At 44.3% G+C, this 21,800-nt stretch overlaps 1 protein-coding gene across 1 annotated transcript in view; it reads right to left on the bottom strand.

The window, feature by feature from the left end:
- kcnh5a (potassium voltage-gated channel, subfamily H (eag-related), member 5a) overlaps window positions 1-21,800 on the bottom strand; it is a 98,674-nt gene that overhangs the window by 13,410 nt on the left and 63,464 nt on the right. Inside the window, exons 9-11 of the mRNA XM_012824688.3 lie at window positions 21,523-21,722; window positions 15,596-15,848; window positions 12,317-12,513 (exon numbers count right to left, since the gene is read on the bottom strand). Coding sequence (XP_012680142.2) covers window positions 12,317-12,513; window positions 15,596-15,848; window positions 21,523-21,722 — 650 coding nt within the window. The remainder of the gene's footprint in view (window positions 1-12,316; window positions 12,514-15,595; window positions 15,849-21,522; window positions 21,723-21,800) is intronic.

Genomic DNA, 21,800 nt, shown 5'->3' with positions numbered 1-21,800 from the left:
AATTGCCTCGGCGCAACCAAAGGGTTACCTGATTTGACACAGGATCAGGCTAGAAAAGGGGAAACCTTCAGTAGCAGTTTGATTTCATTGAATATTTCCCCGGGGGCGCACGGTTTCATGAATATCTTTGAACACCATCTTACAAGGTGTGGAGGGAGGGAGGGGGAGGTACATTTACTTTCTGTTCTTCTGCTCCTCAAAATGACCAAATATCAAACAAGCTGACAGACACACCTGACCTGAGTTTCAAATATGTAAAAAAGAACCTCATTTAACCTTTTTGAAACACAACTCCTGGTAGTTTTTAAGTCCGATCTTCTAGCATGGTATGCCTCGATCAGGTCAAACGAACAGATCTGCCAGGTTCCGTTCCAGTAAGCATGTCAGGATAATTGCTTGGGGGTCATGTACAGTGTGGCTAACATCTCGCGTGGTCCCAACTGCAGAGAGCAGAGGTGTAAAGCAGGATAGAAACAGCGGTTATGACAAAGTCCTTGAGCTCAAGGAGCATGGTTTTACAGGGAGCTTTCACGAGAGCTGTTCATCAAATTGGATCATCCTGGAGATGCAAGCTAGAGGCCATCCTGGGAGACCATCTTGAGAATCCCCCACCCCCACTTCTCCCTAGGTTTTCTGTCTGAATTTACAGTTTTAGAAGATTTATTTTCATCAAGAAGTTGATGTGTTTTGATGGTTGAGCTTTAGGTTAGCAGTGGTGAATACTGGACACTTTAAGTAAACCAAAGCCTCTGTATCATAGTATAACAACACTGCCGTACCTCTATACAGCGGTGGAAGTGGAGGAAGAACTAATATTCTAACATTCATTTATTTTGGTCAGGGATTGCTAAATTCATTAATACACACATACAATACAATACAACTCTGTATCTTACACAATACACAAATACAATATAATTATGTGTCTTTTAGTATGTCCTTTTACAAACAATCTACTGTGAACTATTTACTTAAAACCTCAGTATTGGGGTCCTCAACACCTTGGGTTTAACACCATTGGAGATTTTTTCCATTTTGACGAGATTGTGAAAATTAATTAAAACACAAATATAATCTGCTATGTCTTCTGCTTCCTGAATAAACACACTGATCTTATGACCTAAAACTGCTTCATTATCCTGAGATTTATTATTAATTTCTATTATTCTTATTCTTATTATTGTTAACATGCAGCAATGGGTTCCCAATGCCTGGGTTGAACACCATTGACAGTGGAAACTGTCACACATAGTACAGACCAGGTTTTTCTTTCTCTCCAGGAGAAACAGAGACAGAGGCAAAAAAAAAAGCAGACAAGAGAAAAAATTAATAAAATAAATAAATACCAGGAGGCAGAAAGTGCACAGCTCATCTTCACTATCAGCGATAAAATAGAGTTTCAATTAAAGAGGCTTGGGAGACATTTATCCTTCCTGTAGTGGTTCCCGGGCTTCCACCCACTTCCACCCCTCTCCAACCCCCACCCCCCCCCAGCCTTATTTCTCCTTTCCCAGCTATATACACCGACACCGCGCCTGGCCACTTAGCACTTCATGCAGAGCCAACCAATCAGCAGATCGTCGTTGCCGTGGTAGCCTCCAATCAGATTTGACACCCTGCACCACCCTCCTCCTCCTCCCTCCCCTCAGAGCGACCACGTGATTGGTCCACTAATGACTTCCCCCGCCTCAGACTTGCCTGCCATCAAAAATGCCTACGTGGGGATGATACCCTATAGCCATAAATCCTCAGGATCAGCTGTAATGACGCCCAGAACAATGACAATCCAGGAAATTGTGCACTAGGGGCCCTAGAAGCTCAACCTATCCATTTTCGCATCCACTGCACTGTTACGCAATGCATGAAGGATACATTAGGAGAATAGGAACTGCCACATGAAGTCGAATTTGTGTTTGTTCATTCAATATGAATTCAAGTTAATACAAAACCAAACAAATAGACAATCATGATGATGATCAAATAAGTGAGAACAACTGGAACACTGTTGAATGGGTCTCATGTGAATGATTGTCTGTTTTGTTGTAATCTGTGTAAAGTATGCAATAAAGGCAATTAACATACAATACAAAAAGACTAGGGCTGTGAAATGATTACAAATTTTAATCAAATGAATCACAGGTTTCTGTGGATTAATCATGATTAATCACATATTACCAATTTTCTCTGTATATTTTTGTGAGAACAAAAAGATTTATGACAAAAGACGGATATATACATTTAACATGTTTTCTTTTTTTATTCATGAAAAAAAAAACAATGGTGCTGCAACTCAGCAGTTCTTTAGCAGTTCTCTTTGCTATTCCATATGGAACATTACTATAATCTTCATCCTAAACAGAATTCGGGCTTCTTAGCCATTGTATGGTTGAATAAAACATTTTTCTTTTCTTTTTAAATCAAACAGAAATTATTTGGGCTTCTTAGCCATTGTTTTTATAGGATGGTTGAAAATGTTTCTCTTTTTTGTCAAAATACCATTAACCACACCATGACACAATCGAATGCCGCTAAAGGCCCTAGTGGTCGTTTTGTCTTCAATTGCCCAATTGCTTGCAACAGTTTGGAACTGTTCTGCACATGCCTCTGCAAAGTGGCGCTCTTCTGTTTTCATGCACGTTAGTGTAAACGACTTTAACTTCCATTCGTTGGTGATAAGATGTGCAGTTACACCCAGTTATCGTTACTCAAAGAGGTCCAGTGATCCCCTGTCAGCGCCACATGTTTCGTAGCAGCCAAGTCATTTTCCTTTTTTTTCTTTTCAGCTTCATACAGCTCGTGGATTTTTGTCATTATTGTGCGTCTTGGCGGTGCTTTGATGCTCGAGTCCCCCGTTGCCACTCGCAAAACTTCGGTGAACCCCTCGTATTCAACAATATTAATCGTTCTACAGCTTTTTGCAATCCATTTGGCAACAGTGCTAGTCAACTTGTCACAGGCAGATTTAGTCAGGGGCCTACGTTGTTAAGTGAGGGTGGTTTGGCGCATTCCACTTGAACTCCCCTCGCCGACCAACGCATTTGCTACGGTGAAACGATAACGTCTTCACGCAGAGTGTACATATTACTTTGGTTTTATTGAATGTTCCATCTTTGATTTTTTGGAACATGAACTTCCCATCCAGAAAGTCCTCAGGTTCATCAGAATTATCCATGTTGTTTGTTTGTTTGGATAGCAGCTGCCGTCTGATTGCATTAGAAACGGCGACTAGTGCAGATTGGCTGGAATTGTGGGTATATTGGAAGCTCATTCTGCGCATGAAAAAAAAAAATAACGCATTAATCCTGTAATTTAATCATAACGCGTTAACGTGTTATTTTTCACAGCTCTAAAAAAGACACAAATATCTTAGAAATGAAATATATGCCCCGATACACACATTAAGTAGATAATAATTTAAAAGTCCTCTATCCAAACTGAGCACTATGTTTCATAAACTACAGCATTATTTATTTGCTTGTTTTTCCCATGTTGTGGAGAACATTAACGTGACATGACAGGTACACTAGAGAATGTCAGGAGGGCACACAAATAGTTGCAGGCTCCTCCCCCTTTCCCCCTCAGTGTCTGCAAACAAACACAGACACACACACACACACACACACACACACACACACCCCCACCCACACACACTCACATACATACACACAGACACACACACACACACATACACAAGAAAATGCACAGGAACACACACATTGAAATGCACACACACACACACACACACACACACACACACACACACACACACACACACACACACACACACAGCAGACATGAACACATGCATGCAAACACACACTCACACACACACACACACACACACACACACACACACACACACACACACACAATGTTGAGCATGCCCTGGGCTTGATTTCACACAGTCAGCATTGATTTGGAGCTCGGGGAGATAATTCTTGATCTTAGGCAGTGCATCCAGCATTTACTGTCTGAGACAATAAGCTGATTCACATACACACATAAGAACATTTGAACCCGCACATACAAACATAAACAAACAATCAACCAAATGCAAACACACACACACAAACACACACACACACACACACACACACACACACACACACAAATACACTTATGACACGGGAAAAAATACACTCTTTGCGCCTCCCAACATTTCAGCATTCCCATAGCAAAAAGGGGAGAAGAAGCCCTTTGTGTCTGTTGGAAGAGTTGAGAGGATTCAGGGGAATTTGAAGAACAACATTGAATTATGTTTATCACATCAGACCAAAGATTTTAGCAGGGGCTGAGCTTACAGAATTTATATCATATCAGCGAACATTTGTGTGTCCTGTCCACTTCATTCTGGACAACATCACATGCTTTTTGATGGCAATGAAAAACAACTGGCTGAGCAAAATGAATGCAGTAGACCCAGACGGAGGGGGGGAGAAGAAAAGTACGGTACCTTCTTGTGTTCAAGTGTTGTGTGGAGTCCTGGACCTTTGCCACCGATGGGCTTGTCAACAGACTGTAAAAAAGTCTAAGGGGCGCAACCAGCAGCTACTGTCTGAGACATTCAGCTGTTTCACATACACACACACGCACGCACGCACGCACGCACACACACACACACACACACACACACACACACACACACACACACACACACACACACACACACACACACATAAACACACACTTTACTCTCAGTCGATTCTACTGGTGTGCTGACAGGGTAAAAATGGTTTCCCATCCACACACACACACACACACACACACACTGCTGACATTATGGTTCCCCATCCATTGGGGCCGCCCTGGGCCCTCTCTCAGGGGCAGGACCGACCAGCGCCGGCCCAGGCAGCGTGGTGGTCCCAGCGATCGGGGAGGTTACGGCTCGTTTCTGACTTCAGCTTGCGTCTCCCTCTCTTCTCGTGTACCAGTCAGAGCGAACCCTCCGGTGTATAAGCACTCTGTGTAAGACACGCCTGGCCTTTGGAAAGCTCTGGGGGGACTCTAAGGGACCGGAGAGCGGGGGGGAAAGAACTGGGTCAGCCGCCATCGAATCCTCCTCAATTCATTATTTACAAAACACGAATGGAGAAAGTGTGTCCGGTCTGTGTTCAGACATCCAAACCCTTAACTGCTCTTCCTTGTATTTTTTTTCCCCATCACACCGTATTTTCCCACTCTCTCGCTCCTCTCTTTCTTTGTGTGGTTTCTTTGCCACTGTTGCGTTGACACAAGTTCTTTGTTTTGGTTCAGTTCCTTTTTTTGTAATCCGTGCTGCTTCGTGGCTCTGGCACTGTGCTCTGTGACTATCGTGTCTGCCTCCATTCAAGTTGGGAAACCTGGGGTTATGCTCTGGCCCTAAGGCGTTTGTCCGAATCATTACATCACAACTCCACGCCTTCCACTGACACCAGGGCTTGCAAGCCCCTTCGTGTCCTCCTCTCTTTCTGTTCTCCACCCCCCCCCCCCCCCACACACACACACACACACACACACACACACACACTCACCCAGCCTCTTCGTGTCCTCATCTCTTTCTGTGCCCCCCACCCCCCCCTTTTTTAGACACTAGGTTATGAAACACGTATCCCAAGTCGCTTGGCATGGGCAGGGGCGAAAAAGAGGGGAGCAGGCGGCGCCTCACAGGGCAAGGGTTTAAGTCCCTGTGGGGCGCACATTCGCCACCTCGTTTCGCCGGGACGCGGCACAGCATGCCAGGCATTAGTCACTTCGGATAAAACTGTCGGCTAAACGAATGGACGCCGAACGTACGTCACATCCAAAAAAAAAAAAAAAGGACAGAAAACTGGTAAGTAGGGATCCTGTTAGGATCCACATAGGTAGTCGGGGGTAATCCCATCCTCCACCCTCGTGCACTAGTGAGGGGAAAATGGCCTCCTAAATCCTCGGGTTCTTAAGAGGCAGACAGGTGTCAGCAGCTTTGGAGAACAGGGAAAAAAGGAAGAGAGGGATTGAGGACATGTTCGGCCCATCGCCGTCCATCCCAGAAGCCCGGGGAGAGAGCGGGGAGAGAGCGGGGAGTGTTCCCCTATTAGGCGAGGCGATGATGCTGAGAGAGCACTTCTCTCCCTTTACGGCCTGGAACGGCTGACATAATAAAGTTGCTTTGCCTGCATTATTGGCAAGCGGTTGCCGTTTTCGCCGGGGTTGTAAATCCAGTTAGTGAGCCGAGCTTCATGAGGAGGGTGGGAAGCTATCTCTTTCTCTCTCGCTCTTTCTGTATCTCACCCCAACCCCCCCCCCTCTCATTCTACATTGCTCTCTCTTTCTCTTCCTGTCTCATTCTCCTTCTCGCTTGCTTTCTCTCTCTCTCTCACTCTCTCTCTCTCTAACACTTCTTCCCTCTCTATTTCTGCTTGCCGTTTCTCTTGCCGCTCTCCTGCTCTGAACCCACTATCATTATCTGCAGCGGTCCTCTGATACTGGACGAGTCAATTCAAGCACGTATAGCACAATTCAGAGTCACAGGTGCAGAAGATGCACAGAGAGAGAGAGAGAGAGAGAGAGAGAGAGAGAGAGAGAGAGAGAGAGAGAGAGGGAAATAGAGAGACAGAAAAAGAGAGTGATGGGAAGCACTGGATATTCTCTGATCCGCAAGGCCCTTGATCTAAAGGCCTGTATCAGTGATGTTGGGGATAAACGTACCAGCTCAGATGCACTCAGGCTCAACAGGACAAAGTGGCACGGGAGGAGGTTAATCAAAGGGAACCAATGTGTGACGCAAAACTAAGTTTTACTTCTAAAGCTGCTGTGAGCAACACTTTTCCGAATACTTTCACTCACTGGCTTTCCACTCTGATATCTGAATATACAGTACACTCTCTGAGGGTCTAAATGTTGCCTTTAAGACTCTCCTGAGTCCTGAAGTCTACTGCTAAAAACATCCAGCTGTATTGACCCATCAGGACACCTCAAAAGAAACAGGCACCCCTTCCTGGAAGGAGGGAGGTGACCCAGACAGGTTGACATCACATAGAGCACTGCAGCTTTAACATCATTCCTGGAAGACTATCCTAGAGCAAAAATGTGTGACTTATGATATAACAAACGGGATGGACTGTCTTGTGGGTAAGTCTCTAGTTGCTCCACAACAGATTTACAGTCAATGGAACAGATGGACAAACGTGAGGTTGTTTCTTCAAGCTAAGATGTGCTGCTACTGAGTACACTACTGAGTCCGAGCCTGTTTTAGGTAGTCTGACATGCCTTGATGTTTTTGTATATTTCTCTAAAAACATTGAGACAAAAGTGGCATGATTATATTCTAAAAGACCTCACAAATAATAACATGAGAGTAAAAGGAACGTACTAAAAAATAATAATATTTAAATCAAATCTAAACATACCCTTACAAAAAACTCCATATTCCCCACGGGGAATAACAGACTCCCAAGGGTTTGAAGCGACCAGATGAGAGTTAAGTGAGAGGATATTACTGAATAACTGAATGAAAGAATGAATGGATACATGACTAAAAGAATGAATTGATACATGAATGAAAGAATACATGAATGAAAGAATGAATGGATACATGAATAAAAGAATGAATGGATACATGAAGAAATGAATGAATGGATACATGAATGAAAGAATGAATGGATACATGAATGAAAGAATGAATGGATACATGAATAAAAGAATGAATGGATACATGAATGAAAGAATTAATGGATACATGAATGAAAGAATGAATGGATACATGAAGAAATGAATGAACTGATACATGAAGAAATAAATGAATGGACAAAGAAACAAACTTACTGGGATATAATCTTTCCTTTGGTGGGCCACCACTGAGTTTCTGTCTTTTAGTCTTTACACAGAGCTTAGGCACATTGTGGAAGCAGACGGCAGGGGGTACAAAGTGGGGGGTGGGGGTGGGTGTCTGTGTGTGTGTGTGTGTGTGTGTGTGTATGGGTATGTGTCTGTGTATGTGTCTGTGGGGGGTGGGGGTGGGATGAGGCTTAAACTTGCGCTTTAGTGAGAAGAAACAGGGGTGAGAAGAGGGGGGGGGGGTATGAGAGAGTGCGTATGTGTGTGTGTGTGTGTGTGTGTGTGTGTGTGTGTGTGTGTGTGTGTGTGTGTGTGTGTGTGTGTGTGTGTGTGTGTGTGTACCTGAGTGTATGAGAGAGTGCGTATGTGTGTGTGTGTGTGTGTGTGTGTGTGTGTGTACCTGAGTGTATGAGAGAGTGCGTATGTGTGTGTGTGTGTGTGTGTGTGTGTGTGTGTGTGTGTGTGTGTGTGTGTGTGTGTGTGTGTGTGTGTGTGTGTGTGTGTGTGTGTGTGTGTGTGTGTGTAGCTAGGTGTACGTAGGTGTTACTGTAAGTGTGTGTGTGTGTGAAGCTGAGTGTATCAGGGTGTAAGTAGGTGTGTGTGTTTGTGTGTGTGTGTGTGTGAATGTGTGTGTGTGGTGGCACTGCCTGCTGTTCTAATTCATGCTTTATTCAGGACTCTCTCGCTGCAGGAGAGCGCTTCTCCTCAATGACTCCACACCATCAGCCATCAGCCCAGCCCTCCCTACCACCTGACCACACACACAGACCAGCTTCAGCACACACACACACTGACCAGTCTCCAGACACACACTGACCAGTCTCCACACACACACACACTGACCAGCTTCAGCACACACACACTGACCAGTCTCCACACACACACACACGGACTAGCTTTAGCACACACACACTGACCAGTCTCCACACACACACACACACGGACTAGCTTCAGCACACACACACTGACCAGTGTCAGCACACAAACACTGACCAGTCTCCACACACACACACACGGACTAGCTTCAGCACACACACACTGACCAGCTTCAGCACACACACACTGACCAGCGTCAGCACACACACACTGACCAGCTTCAGCACACACACACTGACCAGCGTCAGCACACACACACTGACCAGCTTCAGCACACACACACTGACCAGCTTCAGCACACACACACTGACCAGCTTCAGCACACACACACTGACCAGCTTCAGCACACACACACTGACCAGCTTCAGCACACACACACTGACCAGTCCCCAGACAGCAGCTCGGTCTGGCTCACATCTTGCTCAGGTCTGGCACACACCTAGTGCATCAGGACCATGTCTGGCACACACCTAGTGCATCAGGACCATGTCTGGACCCCACTCAGCCATTGTCTTTAGCAGACATCTTTATCTAAAGCCACTTCCAAAACCATAGAGAATGAATATGATCCAATAATAACAATGATGAAAGCTGTAATGAACCATGCCGTATTTATTCTATCTTCTATAGGGGGGGGGGGGGGGGGGGGGGGGCATAGATGATTCCACACTGGCACCTGGACCTCGTGAAATTTATTTTCAAAGCTGAGCATAGAAGGTTCAGACAGCAAAAAAAAACCTCCCTCCTCACCATCTCCTGTCAGCCATCTGGATTTGCTAATTAGCACTTATATTTCTCTACCAGGAGGTGGAACTAATGAAGGCAAAATCCGCTGGCTCAGTGTTGGGGGGTCAAGTTAAAAAGCGTGGCTGGACTCGACTGACTTGGCACTTTGGCACCCTGTTTATTCATTATCTCAGACCGCTGTGATAGGACTTCATCAAGTTCTGACAGCAGGTGGTTTAAAAGGTGGGATGATGTGATACTTATTTTTCTCTCTGGATTTTTGTCTCTTTTCATCTGTTCATCCTTAGATTCATAAATCCCTGTTATATGCTAGGATGCTATTATCATATGCTAGGACGTTATTATCATATGCTAGCTATTAACTTCATGCAGTACACATGCTATTGGAGCATTATCAAAACGTTACTACATCTCTATGTGAACACCATTGTGAAGAGATATAAATCAGAGCTCAACTGGATTTCAGGTTTTGCTCTACAAAAATGTACAGTGTAAAGTTTACAGTGTACAGTTTACAGTGTAGATTTAATAGTCCAGCTTCATTCCAGCTCTAGCTCTGTGAAATGTTGCTGTGTAGCTTTAAGAGTTTATCTGTGTTTCAGACATAGCTCAGTGAGATACTGCTGTGAGTGCGTGTGTGTGTGTGACATAAACAACTTAAACATCTTGTGAGTGTGGTGTGCTCTTTAAGGTAAGCCAGCGGTAAGATGCAAACGGATATTCCAAATTGTGGCTATCACCTCGTCCACTCTGCTGTGGTCCAGAGGAGGAAGAGTGAGCGGGAGATAGGGCCCAGCCCTTCATGAATTAGTCATTACACGGGGCGGGAGTGTGAGAACAATCCAGCCAACTTGCCCGCCTTTTTTTTTGTTTGTGAGCATGTTGAGTGTTGATGAAAAATGCATTGCCCTTTTCAGTGGGACTGGATTACGAGCTCAGTAAGCTCAGACTCCCACACCCTGGACACACACACACACGCACACTCGCACTCTTTCTCTCTCTCACACACACACACATTTACACACACACACACATACACACACACACACACACACACACACACACACAATACCTCCCTTGCTGCATTTGAGGGCTAGGAGATGTGGGTAAAAATGAATGCAACACCTACAAATTAATCTTCTGTGCATTGCTTATAGCGCAGTAAGGGTGGCTTTCATAGAAAATCCACAATATTAAAGTGATGCGGGGACTGAATTAAGCACGAACACACACACACACACACACACATAAGCAGAGAGTGATTTTGGAAAATCTGTACAGTACAACAACTTTGCACTACTAGCAGCCTGTTGAAGAGGTATGATGGAACAGCTGGAAACTACACACAACCCAGTACTAGACAACTCCAGGGATGGCTGAAGTGAAACGAGCACAAGATCTTGCTCTTCAGTCCAAGACTTCTGTTTGATCTATTTTAAATTGTAAAACATCTGTCTCTTTTATGCACTATTTCACTAGACAAATACACCAGTGAGGTAAGTAGAGATATTTACCTTGTACATGGTGACACTTTATCTAATGGTGATGTACTGGGCAAACACCAGGAGTTGGGGAGGTGAGTTGTTTGAGGAGGTGTGAAATTTGAAATGAAAATATATTCAAAAACCTTTTTTCGGTTACAGACCCTTCCTCTTCCTCTTCATATTCCTCTCCTTTCTTTACCTTAGCATGTATTGTTTGGCATGGGGATATGTTTCAGCTGGTATACATATTCTTCACCAATCACGTTGTCAGAGTAACTTTTCCCGCAACTGTACGTGGCTTTCTACAGCGTGAGTCTCCCAACGTCTTCACCATCTCATATGAGTCTTGCTGGGAACCGGAGCCCACTTTTGAAGTATCTCTCAAAGATTGTTCAAAATACTCTCCTCTCCCTCCTGGGCATTCACTGACAGCAGTGATAAACAGGGCATTCACTGATCTTTAGATATAAACAGGTCTGCCCACTTCCCAAACTAGAATATGGTCCATAGTTGACTCATCGCGACAGCTGCCTCACAGTTGCAGTAAGCTAGAGAGATCGTAACTGTAAGTTTCAGTTTTTACTATGAGTGATGCTAATTCTTACCAAAACTTTGTCCATACTTTCTTAAAAAATAAACAGTGTTCCTGACTCAAGACGCAACCTTGAGTTATCACATGCCCCAGGAAAACCTTTAATTTAGACTTCAAGGACAGTACAGGAATACATCAGCCATTTTGTCAGACAGTTGTCAGGTGGGGTTGCACTCATAAGGCAGTGGTGGCAAGATTTATGTTTTCTCATCCAGGAGGCATACCATTATATTTAATCTTCACTTGAGTATATCAAATGACCCCTCAAATGAATTTACATTTTGACAGATTTTGATATTTGTAATTACTTGGCGAGGGATACCTGGTGTCCTTTAACAGGTTATCGAGGGCACTAGACAGTGGTGGTCTACTGTTGAATAAACACATTAAAAACCTGCCTGAAGGGAACCAGATGAGGTGATTTTTCTGAAACTAGTCAAATTCGACTATGGCACCTTGCATTTACACAGTTCAAATTAAGCCGAGCTTGGGAAAATGAAGCTGTGGACACAGTTTTCCTCCACTATGCTGTCCTCTGTAGGATGTCTGTCCACATGAATCATTGATGTGCTTACAAGGCCAAAAACCCACGTTTCACAATCCCTCACAGCCAAAACCCACAGCGTCCACTTCTCTTCTCCCTCTACACCAGTGGTTCCCAAACTTTTTACAGTCCCGTACCCCTTCAGACATTTAATCTCCACTGCCGTGGTGTGTATATGTGTGTAAGAGAGATAAAGTAGCATGAGATTGTGAGTCTGTGTCTGTGTGTGGGTGGGTGTGTGTCTGACCCCATAGGAACCAAACTGAGCCTGGCTCTTACCCGTTTCCGAAGATTGCAAGTGAGAATGAGGTTCCTTGAGAAGGTGTTGGCGAAGGCCGTGTAGAACTCCAGAACCTTGAGCAGAGGGTCTCTCCTGATGACGTGCAGGTCGCAGTACGTGAGGGCCCGCACATTGGCACAGGAGTGTGCCAGCGTGCTCTCCTTCCAGAAGACGTCCCCAAACACATCACCTTTTCCTGGGGTGGAAAAAACAACCCAAGTAGTTAAGCCACCAAAGTTAACGCAGGTCAGAACAACAAGTATTAAGCTCTTAAGTGGTCCAATGCGGCGAAACGAAAACTCCCACTTCCCAGACAAATCGATGGGCTTCATCTGTGAGCACTTTGGTCAAAGAAGCTCTTTCTCCAACTGAGTTAAGGAGCTTTAATGGCGTAGAGACTCGCTGTTCCAACCACACTTACTGATGGGTTTGCAATTAAAATGTCACAATCACACAATTATGACATTGCAACACAGAAAATTATTTCACTTCCTTATGAGCCCATGTGACAACAACTGGCCACAGACCCTAAATTAAACCAAAGCAGGAGACAATGTTTGTGATTATCAGTAACTAGTTTTTCTTGTCAACAATAAAAATGCTTCTGAACTTACAATGAATATGTCAATCCGTAGGTATGACTGTCTTTTCTATCATTACTAGGTAGTTTACGTCTCATATTTGTTTCTGTTTCAGCACTTTTTGAGGCATTTGTTTACATTTGAGGGTCATTTAACATGTCAACAAATGCATGAAGCCTAAAAAAAAAAAAAACTCAAAACACCTGAAAAAAAGAATCAAAATGTACAAAAGACACAGGAACATTTGTCCTTCACAAACAAATCAGACATGGACAAATCTAGAAGCAATTCCACTTTTCACAATACATACGGCGTCTTTCACTCACACATTTCTGTGGCAGAATAAAAAACTCAGTGTCAGCATGTCAGCATGTGGCAACTGTTCCTTGGGACAACCAACAGCCCAAGCCAATTACCTGGTCACACAGTAGCCCTTAAAGTCTGCAGAACTGCTTGAGTACTGTAGGTATACTGCAGCATGTATGGAAGCTGCACAGAATGAATCAGCTCCTTACTCAGTGAGTTTAATAAATAAGTCAAGTTGTTGACAGTTATGTACGCAGCCATTAAGTGTAGCGCAACCTACAGCTCCTTCGGACCCAAACATGGGGGAGTTAAATCCAAGAATCTCTGCACACTCTTCTTGATACTTTCAGGTCCCCGGAGAACCGACCATGGCTTTGCTATTGGTAACCCTTAGATGCTGGATACCACAATTTTTCAGCAAAAGATCTTGCTGGGAAAAAAAGCTAAGTTCTGTGGAACACAGCAGAACAGCACATAAAAAAGTCCATAAACATTAGGAGGAGTTACGAGAGCATGCTAACCTTCAGTCCAGTACTTCTGCTACTTCTCATCACTGAGTCTAACCTGCCTGAGCAGCATGAATGCCATGTCATGTCGATTGAACTGCTTATTAAAAGTTCAGACATCACACACGGCACTCAGTTTTTAGTTGGGTTTTTTTTCACCAGAAAAGACTTTCTGATGCATGGAGTGCTTAACCTGGCGGACTGTTGGGTGCCCACAGTTAGCCTTTGATGAGGACCATCATTAGAGATGCAGCGGGGTCTCGGGTTTGGAGCCGGAGTGAACGCCTTGGGGCCAATTACCCCGCCGCACTCCCATTCTACTCCTCTTCATAATCATTAAGGCGAAAAACACATCTGATCTGATAGGGCCATTAAAGGAACGAGGCTTAAAGTCCTTCTTGACGGCATCTAATCAGATGTAATGCAATGGTTCTGGCTATTTCACGGGGGGTGGGGGTTGGTACATGAGCTGGTGTGGGCTCATAAAGGAGCTCTGTAGACTGTGGAACCACTGCTAAATGGGTGGCTCCTGAATGGCTATTTTTTGCGTTGTTTACTTCTGAGTAAGAGAGAGAGGACAATAAGTGTGCCACAAGATGTTTGTTTCTATTCATGCATAGGGTTAAGATGGTCCTAAAACAAGCACACACACAAAATATTTCACAAACCACACACGTGCACACACACACACACACACACACACAATATGCATATGCATACAGAAAGAAGGCTACACACCAAGGCTACACGAAACCTTCACAGTTTAATTTAATTTCAATTTCCTTGTACATGTTACAAAAGCCAGAATAAAATCAATAGAAGCACTGGAGATCTAGACCATCTGCTCTCTCCACAGTCCCCAGTGAGAACCATCAGTGTAGACAAATGCAGCCTTCATGAGAAGCCACAACATGATTTGTTTAGATATTGAAAACTGATAGCCATTTGTGTACAGGTCAAGTGTTGGATTCAAAAGAACTAATCTAGCACATCCCTTGGAAACTACACAAACCATTGTATGGAGGACCTGATTTCCGATGCAAGACGCCATAATAAGATGGCCACAGATACTGTAACTGGAACAAAGTTATTTAACCCTGATTTATCACTGATTTAGCCCTGATTTAACACTCATTTAACACTCATTTAGCCCTGACTAAAGACAGTGATTTAACACTAGTTTAGCCCTGATGTAACCCTGATTTATCCCTAATTTCGCTCTGAGTTGCCCAGAATTGGACACATCCAGTCCAGCATCTGCCGCTCTGTGGGTTCCCACAGTTATACCAGGGTTTTCAATGAGCCGGTCTCTATAATAAGCTGTGTCCCCCTTGGTGTGCTAAACTCGCTGATGAATTCTGCCTTCCCCATGCCATGCTGACAGCACAGTTTGAGCAAAGGGCATGGATGCCTGTGGGTGATGCGATGGCCTCATCAGTACTCCATTTTGCACGGCAGAGAAATTGGAAACCGCCACAGACGTCACGTGGCTCTGTTTAAAGTGCAGTGGTACTGAGGAATGTTGGTCTTTAAAGGTAGCAAAGACAACCGAGAGCACTTTATTTGAACTCTCCATCGTAAGATGTGTCATTAACATTTCATGACAGGTTTCCTGTTCTCACATTGTTCAATGTTGTGTCATCATTATTGACAACTGTCATAACATCATCTTAAATGCCATATTATATAACAAACTAGTGGAATGTCAGAGCCTCAGACATTATGACAGTTGCCAAGGATGGTAACATGACACCTTCAAATCAATGGAAATGTTATGATAGTAAGGAGTGTCTTACTCAGAATGGCACAAGGCACGCCTCGTGTATCAGGTTCCTCAACTGGCACCGGCACTAGAAGCACTGATGTGAGTTCCCGAGCATCTTACCCAGGATGGCAATGACCTCGTCGTCCTGGATGACCTCCAGCGAGCCGGAGATGACGAAGCAGAGGGTGTCGACGCTCTCGCCGGCGTGAAAGATGAGGTCGCCGGGCGCGCAGTGCGTGGTCTGGAAATCCACAGCCAGCGAGCGCAGGCAGCCATCGCTGGCCAGCCGGAAGGCCGGGTGGTCGTTAAACACCTGCCGGTTGAGGTGGACACAGATGTCCGCACGCATGTCTTTGGGACATATGGACAGCACCTACAGGGGGGCCGGGGGGCCGGGGGACCGGGGACAAAGGGAGTGAAGGACAAAGACAAGCCGTGGGAAGAAAAAAGGACACGTCATTCATGCATAGTCTCACTGTTGCTACTGCTCTATCCTTTATATCAAATACTTTTGTAAGTAGCTTTGAACAAAATACCCACATTCCTAAAATATAACTGTTAACTATATAATGTCTCATCTCTTCCTCCTCCCCCTGGACCGCAGTATCCTTCCCCTAAATAGAGGACAGTGACTGTGGCACAGCTGACATCATGTCCTCTAAGGCTGGAACTACAGTATAAGAATGTGTCATTCGGCATGCATCCCTTACCACTGTGTGCGTCAGTGTGGTCGGACCTCCTGTGTATTTTTTTACAACGAGTAAAAAAATGAGTACCACGTTAGTGCCACGCTAAATTAAATAAACATGACCACTGTGGAGAGGTTGACTTCAGGACACACACACACACACACACACACACACACACACACACACACAGGAGGGAGGCATTCTTTGATGCCTTCTTATTACTACACCATGCGGAGAAAATAAATGGAATAAGAGGCCGTTCTGACTCTGCTGGTATTTGCAAATGTCAATTTACCAGTGTGCATGAATATTTCATTTTTTCTTTTTTTTTCTTGTGGCGAAATAAATTGTGAGTGAGTGTGCGTGCTCCTTTCTTCCATTAGAAAACAATATGAAAATGCTAATACTGCAGCAGAGAGTTTGCGTTTGCGTCTTTTATTCGCTTAGAAAACCACAAATAAGATATGAAAACAATCCATTTGCCATATATGACCAGCTGATTGCTCAAGGCCAATGCAAAGTGAAGCCATGGCTCTTTCAGAGAACACTGAGGGATTACAAACAACTCTTTGTTTTAATCACATAAAACGGATGGACTGCAAAAGCAATACATTCAGTATCCGTAGTTCATGTACTGCATGTTAAGCTGGATAATATAAGGCTAAATCTAGTCAAGTCAATGTACTACAAATGCTCAAATGGAAATAGTACAGTGTGCTGTAATATCATTTTGGAGCAGTCCAGACACACCTCTTATGCCTATGCTATGAAAAACAGGTCACGTGATATGACTTTCTTTCCCTGTTTTTGTCTTGTTTTACGCCCTTGAGCTGTGGCTCTGGTAAGATTCATTCATATGCGGCATATTCTGAGCATTATTCATCAGGGCCCACAGAGACCATTATGTTCTCCGTCTCTCTCTCTCTCTCTCTCTCTCTCTCTCTCTCTCAATCTCTCTCTCCCTTTCTCTCTCTTCAGAAAGCACCTGGCTTCCACGAATTTGCGTACTCGTACTCGGGCACATTGAAATGCTGAATCAGTTCCTTTTTTTAGATAATTAGTCGAATCAGCCCCTTAGCCTGGCGGAGCAGTAATGGTCCGAAGCTCTGGTGATGGCTTGCAGGATCTGACTGAAGCATTCTGCATCAAATGATTTATGAGTATCAACTGCATAGGATGGAAATTCGACTGGCCTTTAATAGTATTCCGCAATCATGGTGGAAGGTTGTTGATATTTAAGATCAACAGCCAATTGAAATAATTTCCCTCCTTTTTTGTGCTCCTGAAGTAACGTGTTGATTGGGCCAGTCTGAGCCACTATGTTTCTTTGCCATTTGATCCAGGACTGTGTACCAACGTCACCGTTCTTTTGACAGAGGGCCGCGAGAAGCTGTTACCTGAACTTGACAGATAGTACTTTAGATTAGCACCGTGGACTGTGCCCTTAAGCAGAGTGTGTAAGACAATGGACTCCCGGCCAAAGTAAGAGAACAGCAGGAGGCAGCTGTCTAACCTTACGGATCAGACTGTACAAGACCCTGGAAGCCCTGGCTGTCACAGAATGAAACAGCAGCACTGACCAACCACCGTGACCGTGGAGAGAAAGGGTTCAAAGTGATCTCTCCATCATTTAATGATTGTTTTTTGGTATGGTAGTTGTTCAAGGATGATTTCAGGAAATGCAGAACGGAAGGCTCTGTAGACAGTCTTTGAATGAGCCTCTTTCTCAAAGACATCTGACAACCTGCTGTACGAGCAAAGCACACAAAGCTTGGACTGCAGGAATAATACTTCATATGAACTGTCTGTCATAACATGAACATAAATATGTCATAAATATGTCAAGGGCGGATGTCATACCCTTTCATTAGTTGTCGTGGCAGGTCTCTTAATGTCATAACAGCCTAAGCCACATGCTGAGCTAGCATCTAACATCTCAAATATCTGACAGTTCACATATCAAACATGTCAGTCACAAGAGCTGCCATGATAATTACTAATAAAGAAAACATGATTTTGGTTTATCATTGAGAATAAACTGCAATGAAAATAATAGTCAACGGCATCTGTTATGACATGGTGGCATTTTGATGGAGGACTTAAGTAAAATGTTTCTTCTCATTCTTTCAAATCCCCACAATCTATACATCACAATGAAGCTTAGACTTTTGTTGTTTTTAGCTGTGTGTGTTAATTCCCTCCATTAAAAAAAGAAAAGTATGTCTCGTCTCCAGTATAAACCACACCCACTTCCAGTCTTTCATCTGAATACAGACACACATACTTTTGTTGGTTGAACAGACACAGATACTGATGGCTCTATACACCTCTTCCCTTAATGCTGTAAGTAAGACAGGTTTTCTTTCTTTGCTTCCTAATGACAACATTAACGTGCAGAGGGTAACACACACCTTACCAAAACTTTGGGAGTCAAACTGGGAAGCTTTCATGGAGATTCACAATTATCTGACAATTTCAGAGAAACTGATGCGAGAACAATTACCAATTTCATAGTGTCTAATTGTACTCCCTCCACCATCCCACCCCATTTCTTGGGAAATGGCTGGTGATGGTGAACCATTAAAGTACCCACCACGTAAGGGTGAAGGGGTTGTGACGTTAGCAGGAATTTATTATGTGGCTGGCTAAAGCACTGCGATGCGCTAGCCGCATTCACATGCTAATGGCGCTATTAGCGAGAGCGCCGCTTCTGCTGAGGGGACTCCGTGGAGCTGGCATTAGTTCTGCCCTCGCACACTCCACCCTGCAGGAATGTCATTAAGACACTCCTGAAACCCATCTCAGAGCCGTGGGGAAACGGGAAGACGGATCAAGAGATGGAGCTCACGTGATTGGGAAATGGTGCATGGGTGGGTGTTTATGAATGTATGTGTGTGTGTGTGTGTCTGTGTGTGTGTGTGTGTGTGTGTGTGTCTCTGTGTGTGTGTGTGTGTGTGTGTGTGTGTGTGTGTGTGTGTGTGTGTGTGTGTGTGTGTGTGTGTGTGTGTGTGTGTGTCTCTGTGTGTGTGTGTGTGTGTGTCTGTGTGTGTGTGTGTGTGTGTGTGTGTGTGTGTGTGTGTGTGTGTGTCCTATTCTAGTCTGAGGAATCTTCCAGAAGTCCTGGAATTGAACACTTGCTAATGGCTAATTGCAAGTGGCTAATGGATGACAATTAAACTACTTCTCTTAATTCCACCATGTCACTTTAAATGACCTTTAAGGGTTTAACTTCTTCTCTTAATTCCACCATGTCACTCTAAATGACAGCAAATTTGGTCAGAAACAGGAGAGTGGGCTTTTGGCTTTGAGGACATTATAATCACTACCATCCAACAACACTTCTACTGACTGAAGCATATTTTGACAAAATGTTATGATGTGGGTTCCATCTTACTGTGTTACGGAGAAAGTTAAGGGTTCATTGCTAGTTTGACTGACATGCCTAGCAATCTTGGAGAACCTGAGAACAGGTCTTTTGAAATTCCACCGAGGTAGGTTAATCCCCCGTCTGCCCCATCCCTCCCCGCTCTCGTCCATTGTGGCTCTCTCCATCTCCATCTTTCTTTTTCACCATTGTGCTTTATCAATCTATTTATCTCTCTTGCTCGCTGTATCCCCCCCCCCTCTCTCTCTTTGTCTCCCTGGGTATGTGTGTCAATATCTCTTACCCCCTCCCCTGAAATGTGTTTCTCTCGCTCTCTCTCTAACTCTCTTATGCCCCCTTCTGATTTTTCTCTCTCTCTCTTCTTCTCTCTATCTCTCCTATTCTTTCTTTCCCCCCATGTCTTTCTCCCCCCTCATTCTCTCCCAGTGAAGCCAGTAGAGCATGGTAGAGGTGGCATACAAAGGAGCCCCCCCCCCCCCCCACACACACACACACACACATACGCACATAAACACTCTAGCACCACCTATCAATGACCCCCATCCTCATCTTTTACAGTCTACTCCCTTCATCTTTGTTCATGTTTCTCTTCATCTCTCCCACTCAACTCTCTTCACTTTCAGTCTCTTCCACACATCTCCGTATCACTCTCTCCATTTTTCATTCCCTTCCTCTCTCTCTGTTTTTCTCTCTCTCTACCGCTTCCCACCTGCCCTCCCCCTCTCCCTCTCTCTTTCCCTCTAAAATGATCCACAGGAGGGCTTGAACGTTTTCCCCCACCTCACCCCCACCCTTTAGAGCAGTTGACCTAACCCAAGCAGCTTCTGATCAGAGAGAAGCTGTCCCATCTCATGCAGGTCCAACCCCCCCATCCTAACTGAGGACTACAACTACGGTGGCCAGCAGGACAGAGCTTTGGAGAGAGAACAAATGATGATATCACTCACTCACTCACTGTCTGACACATGCCACATAAAACACTCATGGGAAATAGTCGCCGGTTGAATCAGAGCCACTTAAGACAGACGAACGCCATTCATTAAACTGCATTAACTCTTGGATACTGTGTTAATTAATAACCGTGACTGGTCCAAATTAAGCTACTGGGAATTACATTTCAGATTCATCACACTGAACGGCCTGCATCTAGACCGAGCTCCTTTACATGTCACTGAATAGCCTGCATCTAGACTAGAGTACCTTTAGCATATTGGAGGTCCCAAAACTCTACGGTATAGCTATCTACCCCAATGTAGGATGTCGAAGTTCTCAACAAACAGATGAGCATGATGGAACGGACCAACACAAATGCTAACCTAAACGTCACGTCTCAGATGCTATAAGGCTCATCTAGACTCACAGGGGCCAGACACAACCGGACATTGGCACTTTTTAATAAGAGTGCATGTCAGGGGACACCTTTTGGAAACGTACTGTACCTAAATCTGCTGCAAACAGGACTGGCCATCCGAATGAAACCTTCCAAGAACTTGACAAAAGCACCACGTGCTGTTCTATGTTTAACCGTGTTAAAGCCTAACTCTACCCACTCTAAAGGCAAACTATCCCTGACGTTGTAATATTTGTGTAATGTAATATATGTATGACTCTGCAAAGACTAAGATTACAAGATATGCATCCTCTCTTTGACAGTAAATATATTTATACACTGTGAGATATATATAAATGTAAATATACAGTATTTATACACTATAAAAGCATGTTTTTACCCCCCATATTTAGGAAACAAATATCCTGTGGTTGCCCCGCCATATTAACATGCGTCCAGTATACTAGTTTAGTGTTGGTTGTAGGGTAGCACATTTAAAAAATCCTTTCATATCTCTTGGCTTTTCAGTCATAGTAATAGTTTATAACATTCCTAATGCCATGGCATGTTTTACGCACAGCGTATCGTAATGTAAGGCTGTCTCTACGACACTAAAGTTTACAGTAGTGTGAGCCCAACGCACCCTCTCCGTGTCGATGCCCTTGGACATGGCCCAGGTGGAGACGATGTAGTCCATGACCCTCTCGCTCAGGCCCTTGGGCACCTGGTAGAGCTTGAGGAAATCACGCACATTGTTCAGCATCTCGTGGTAGCGGTTGGTGTTGGTGTACATCTGCTGGAAGATGGTGGTCACGTTACCGAAGATGGTGGCGTAGAGAAGGGCTAAAAGACAAAGAGAGAGAAGGAGGGAGAGAGAGAGAGAGAGAAAGAGAGAAATAGATAAGTGAGGGGGTGTGTGTG

Source organism: Clupea harengus, chromosome 15 (assembly GCF_900700415.2).
Source record: "Clupea harengus chromosome 15, Ch_v2.0.2, whole genome shotgun sequence".
In the NCBI taxonomy this organism is placed as follows: domain Eukaryota; kingdom Metazoa; phylum Chordata; class Actinopteri; order Clupeiformes; family Clupeidae; genus Clupea; species Clupea harengus.
Note: the sequence above shows the minus strand (reverse complement) of the source record. Positions and strands in the feature narration are given on the sequence as shown.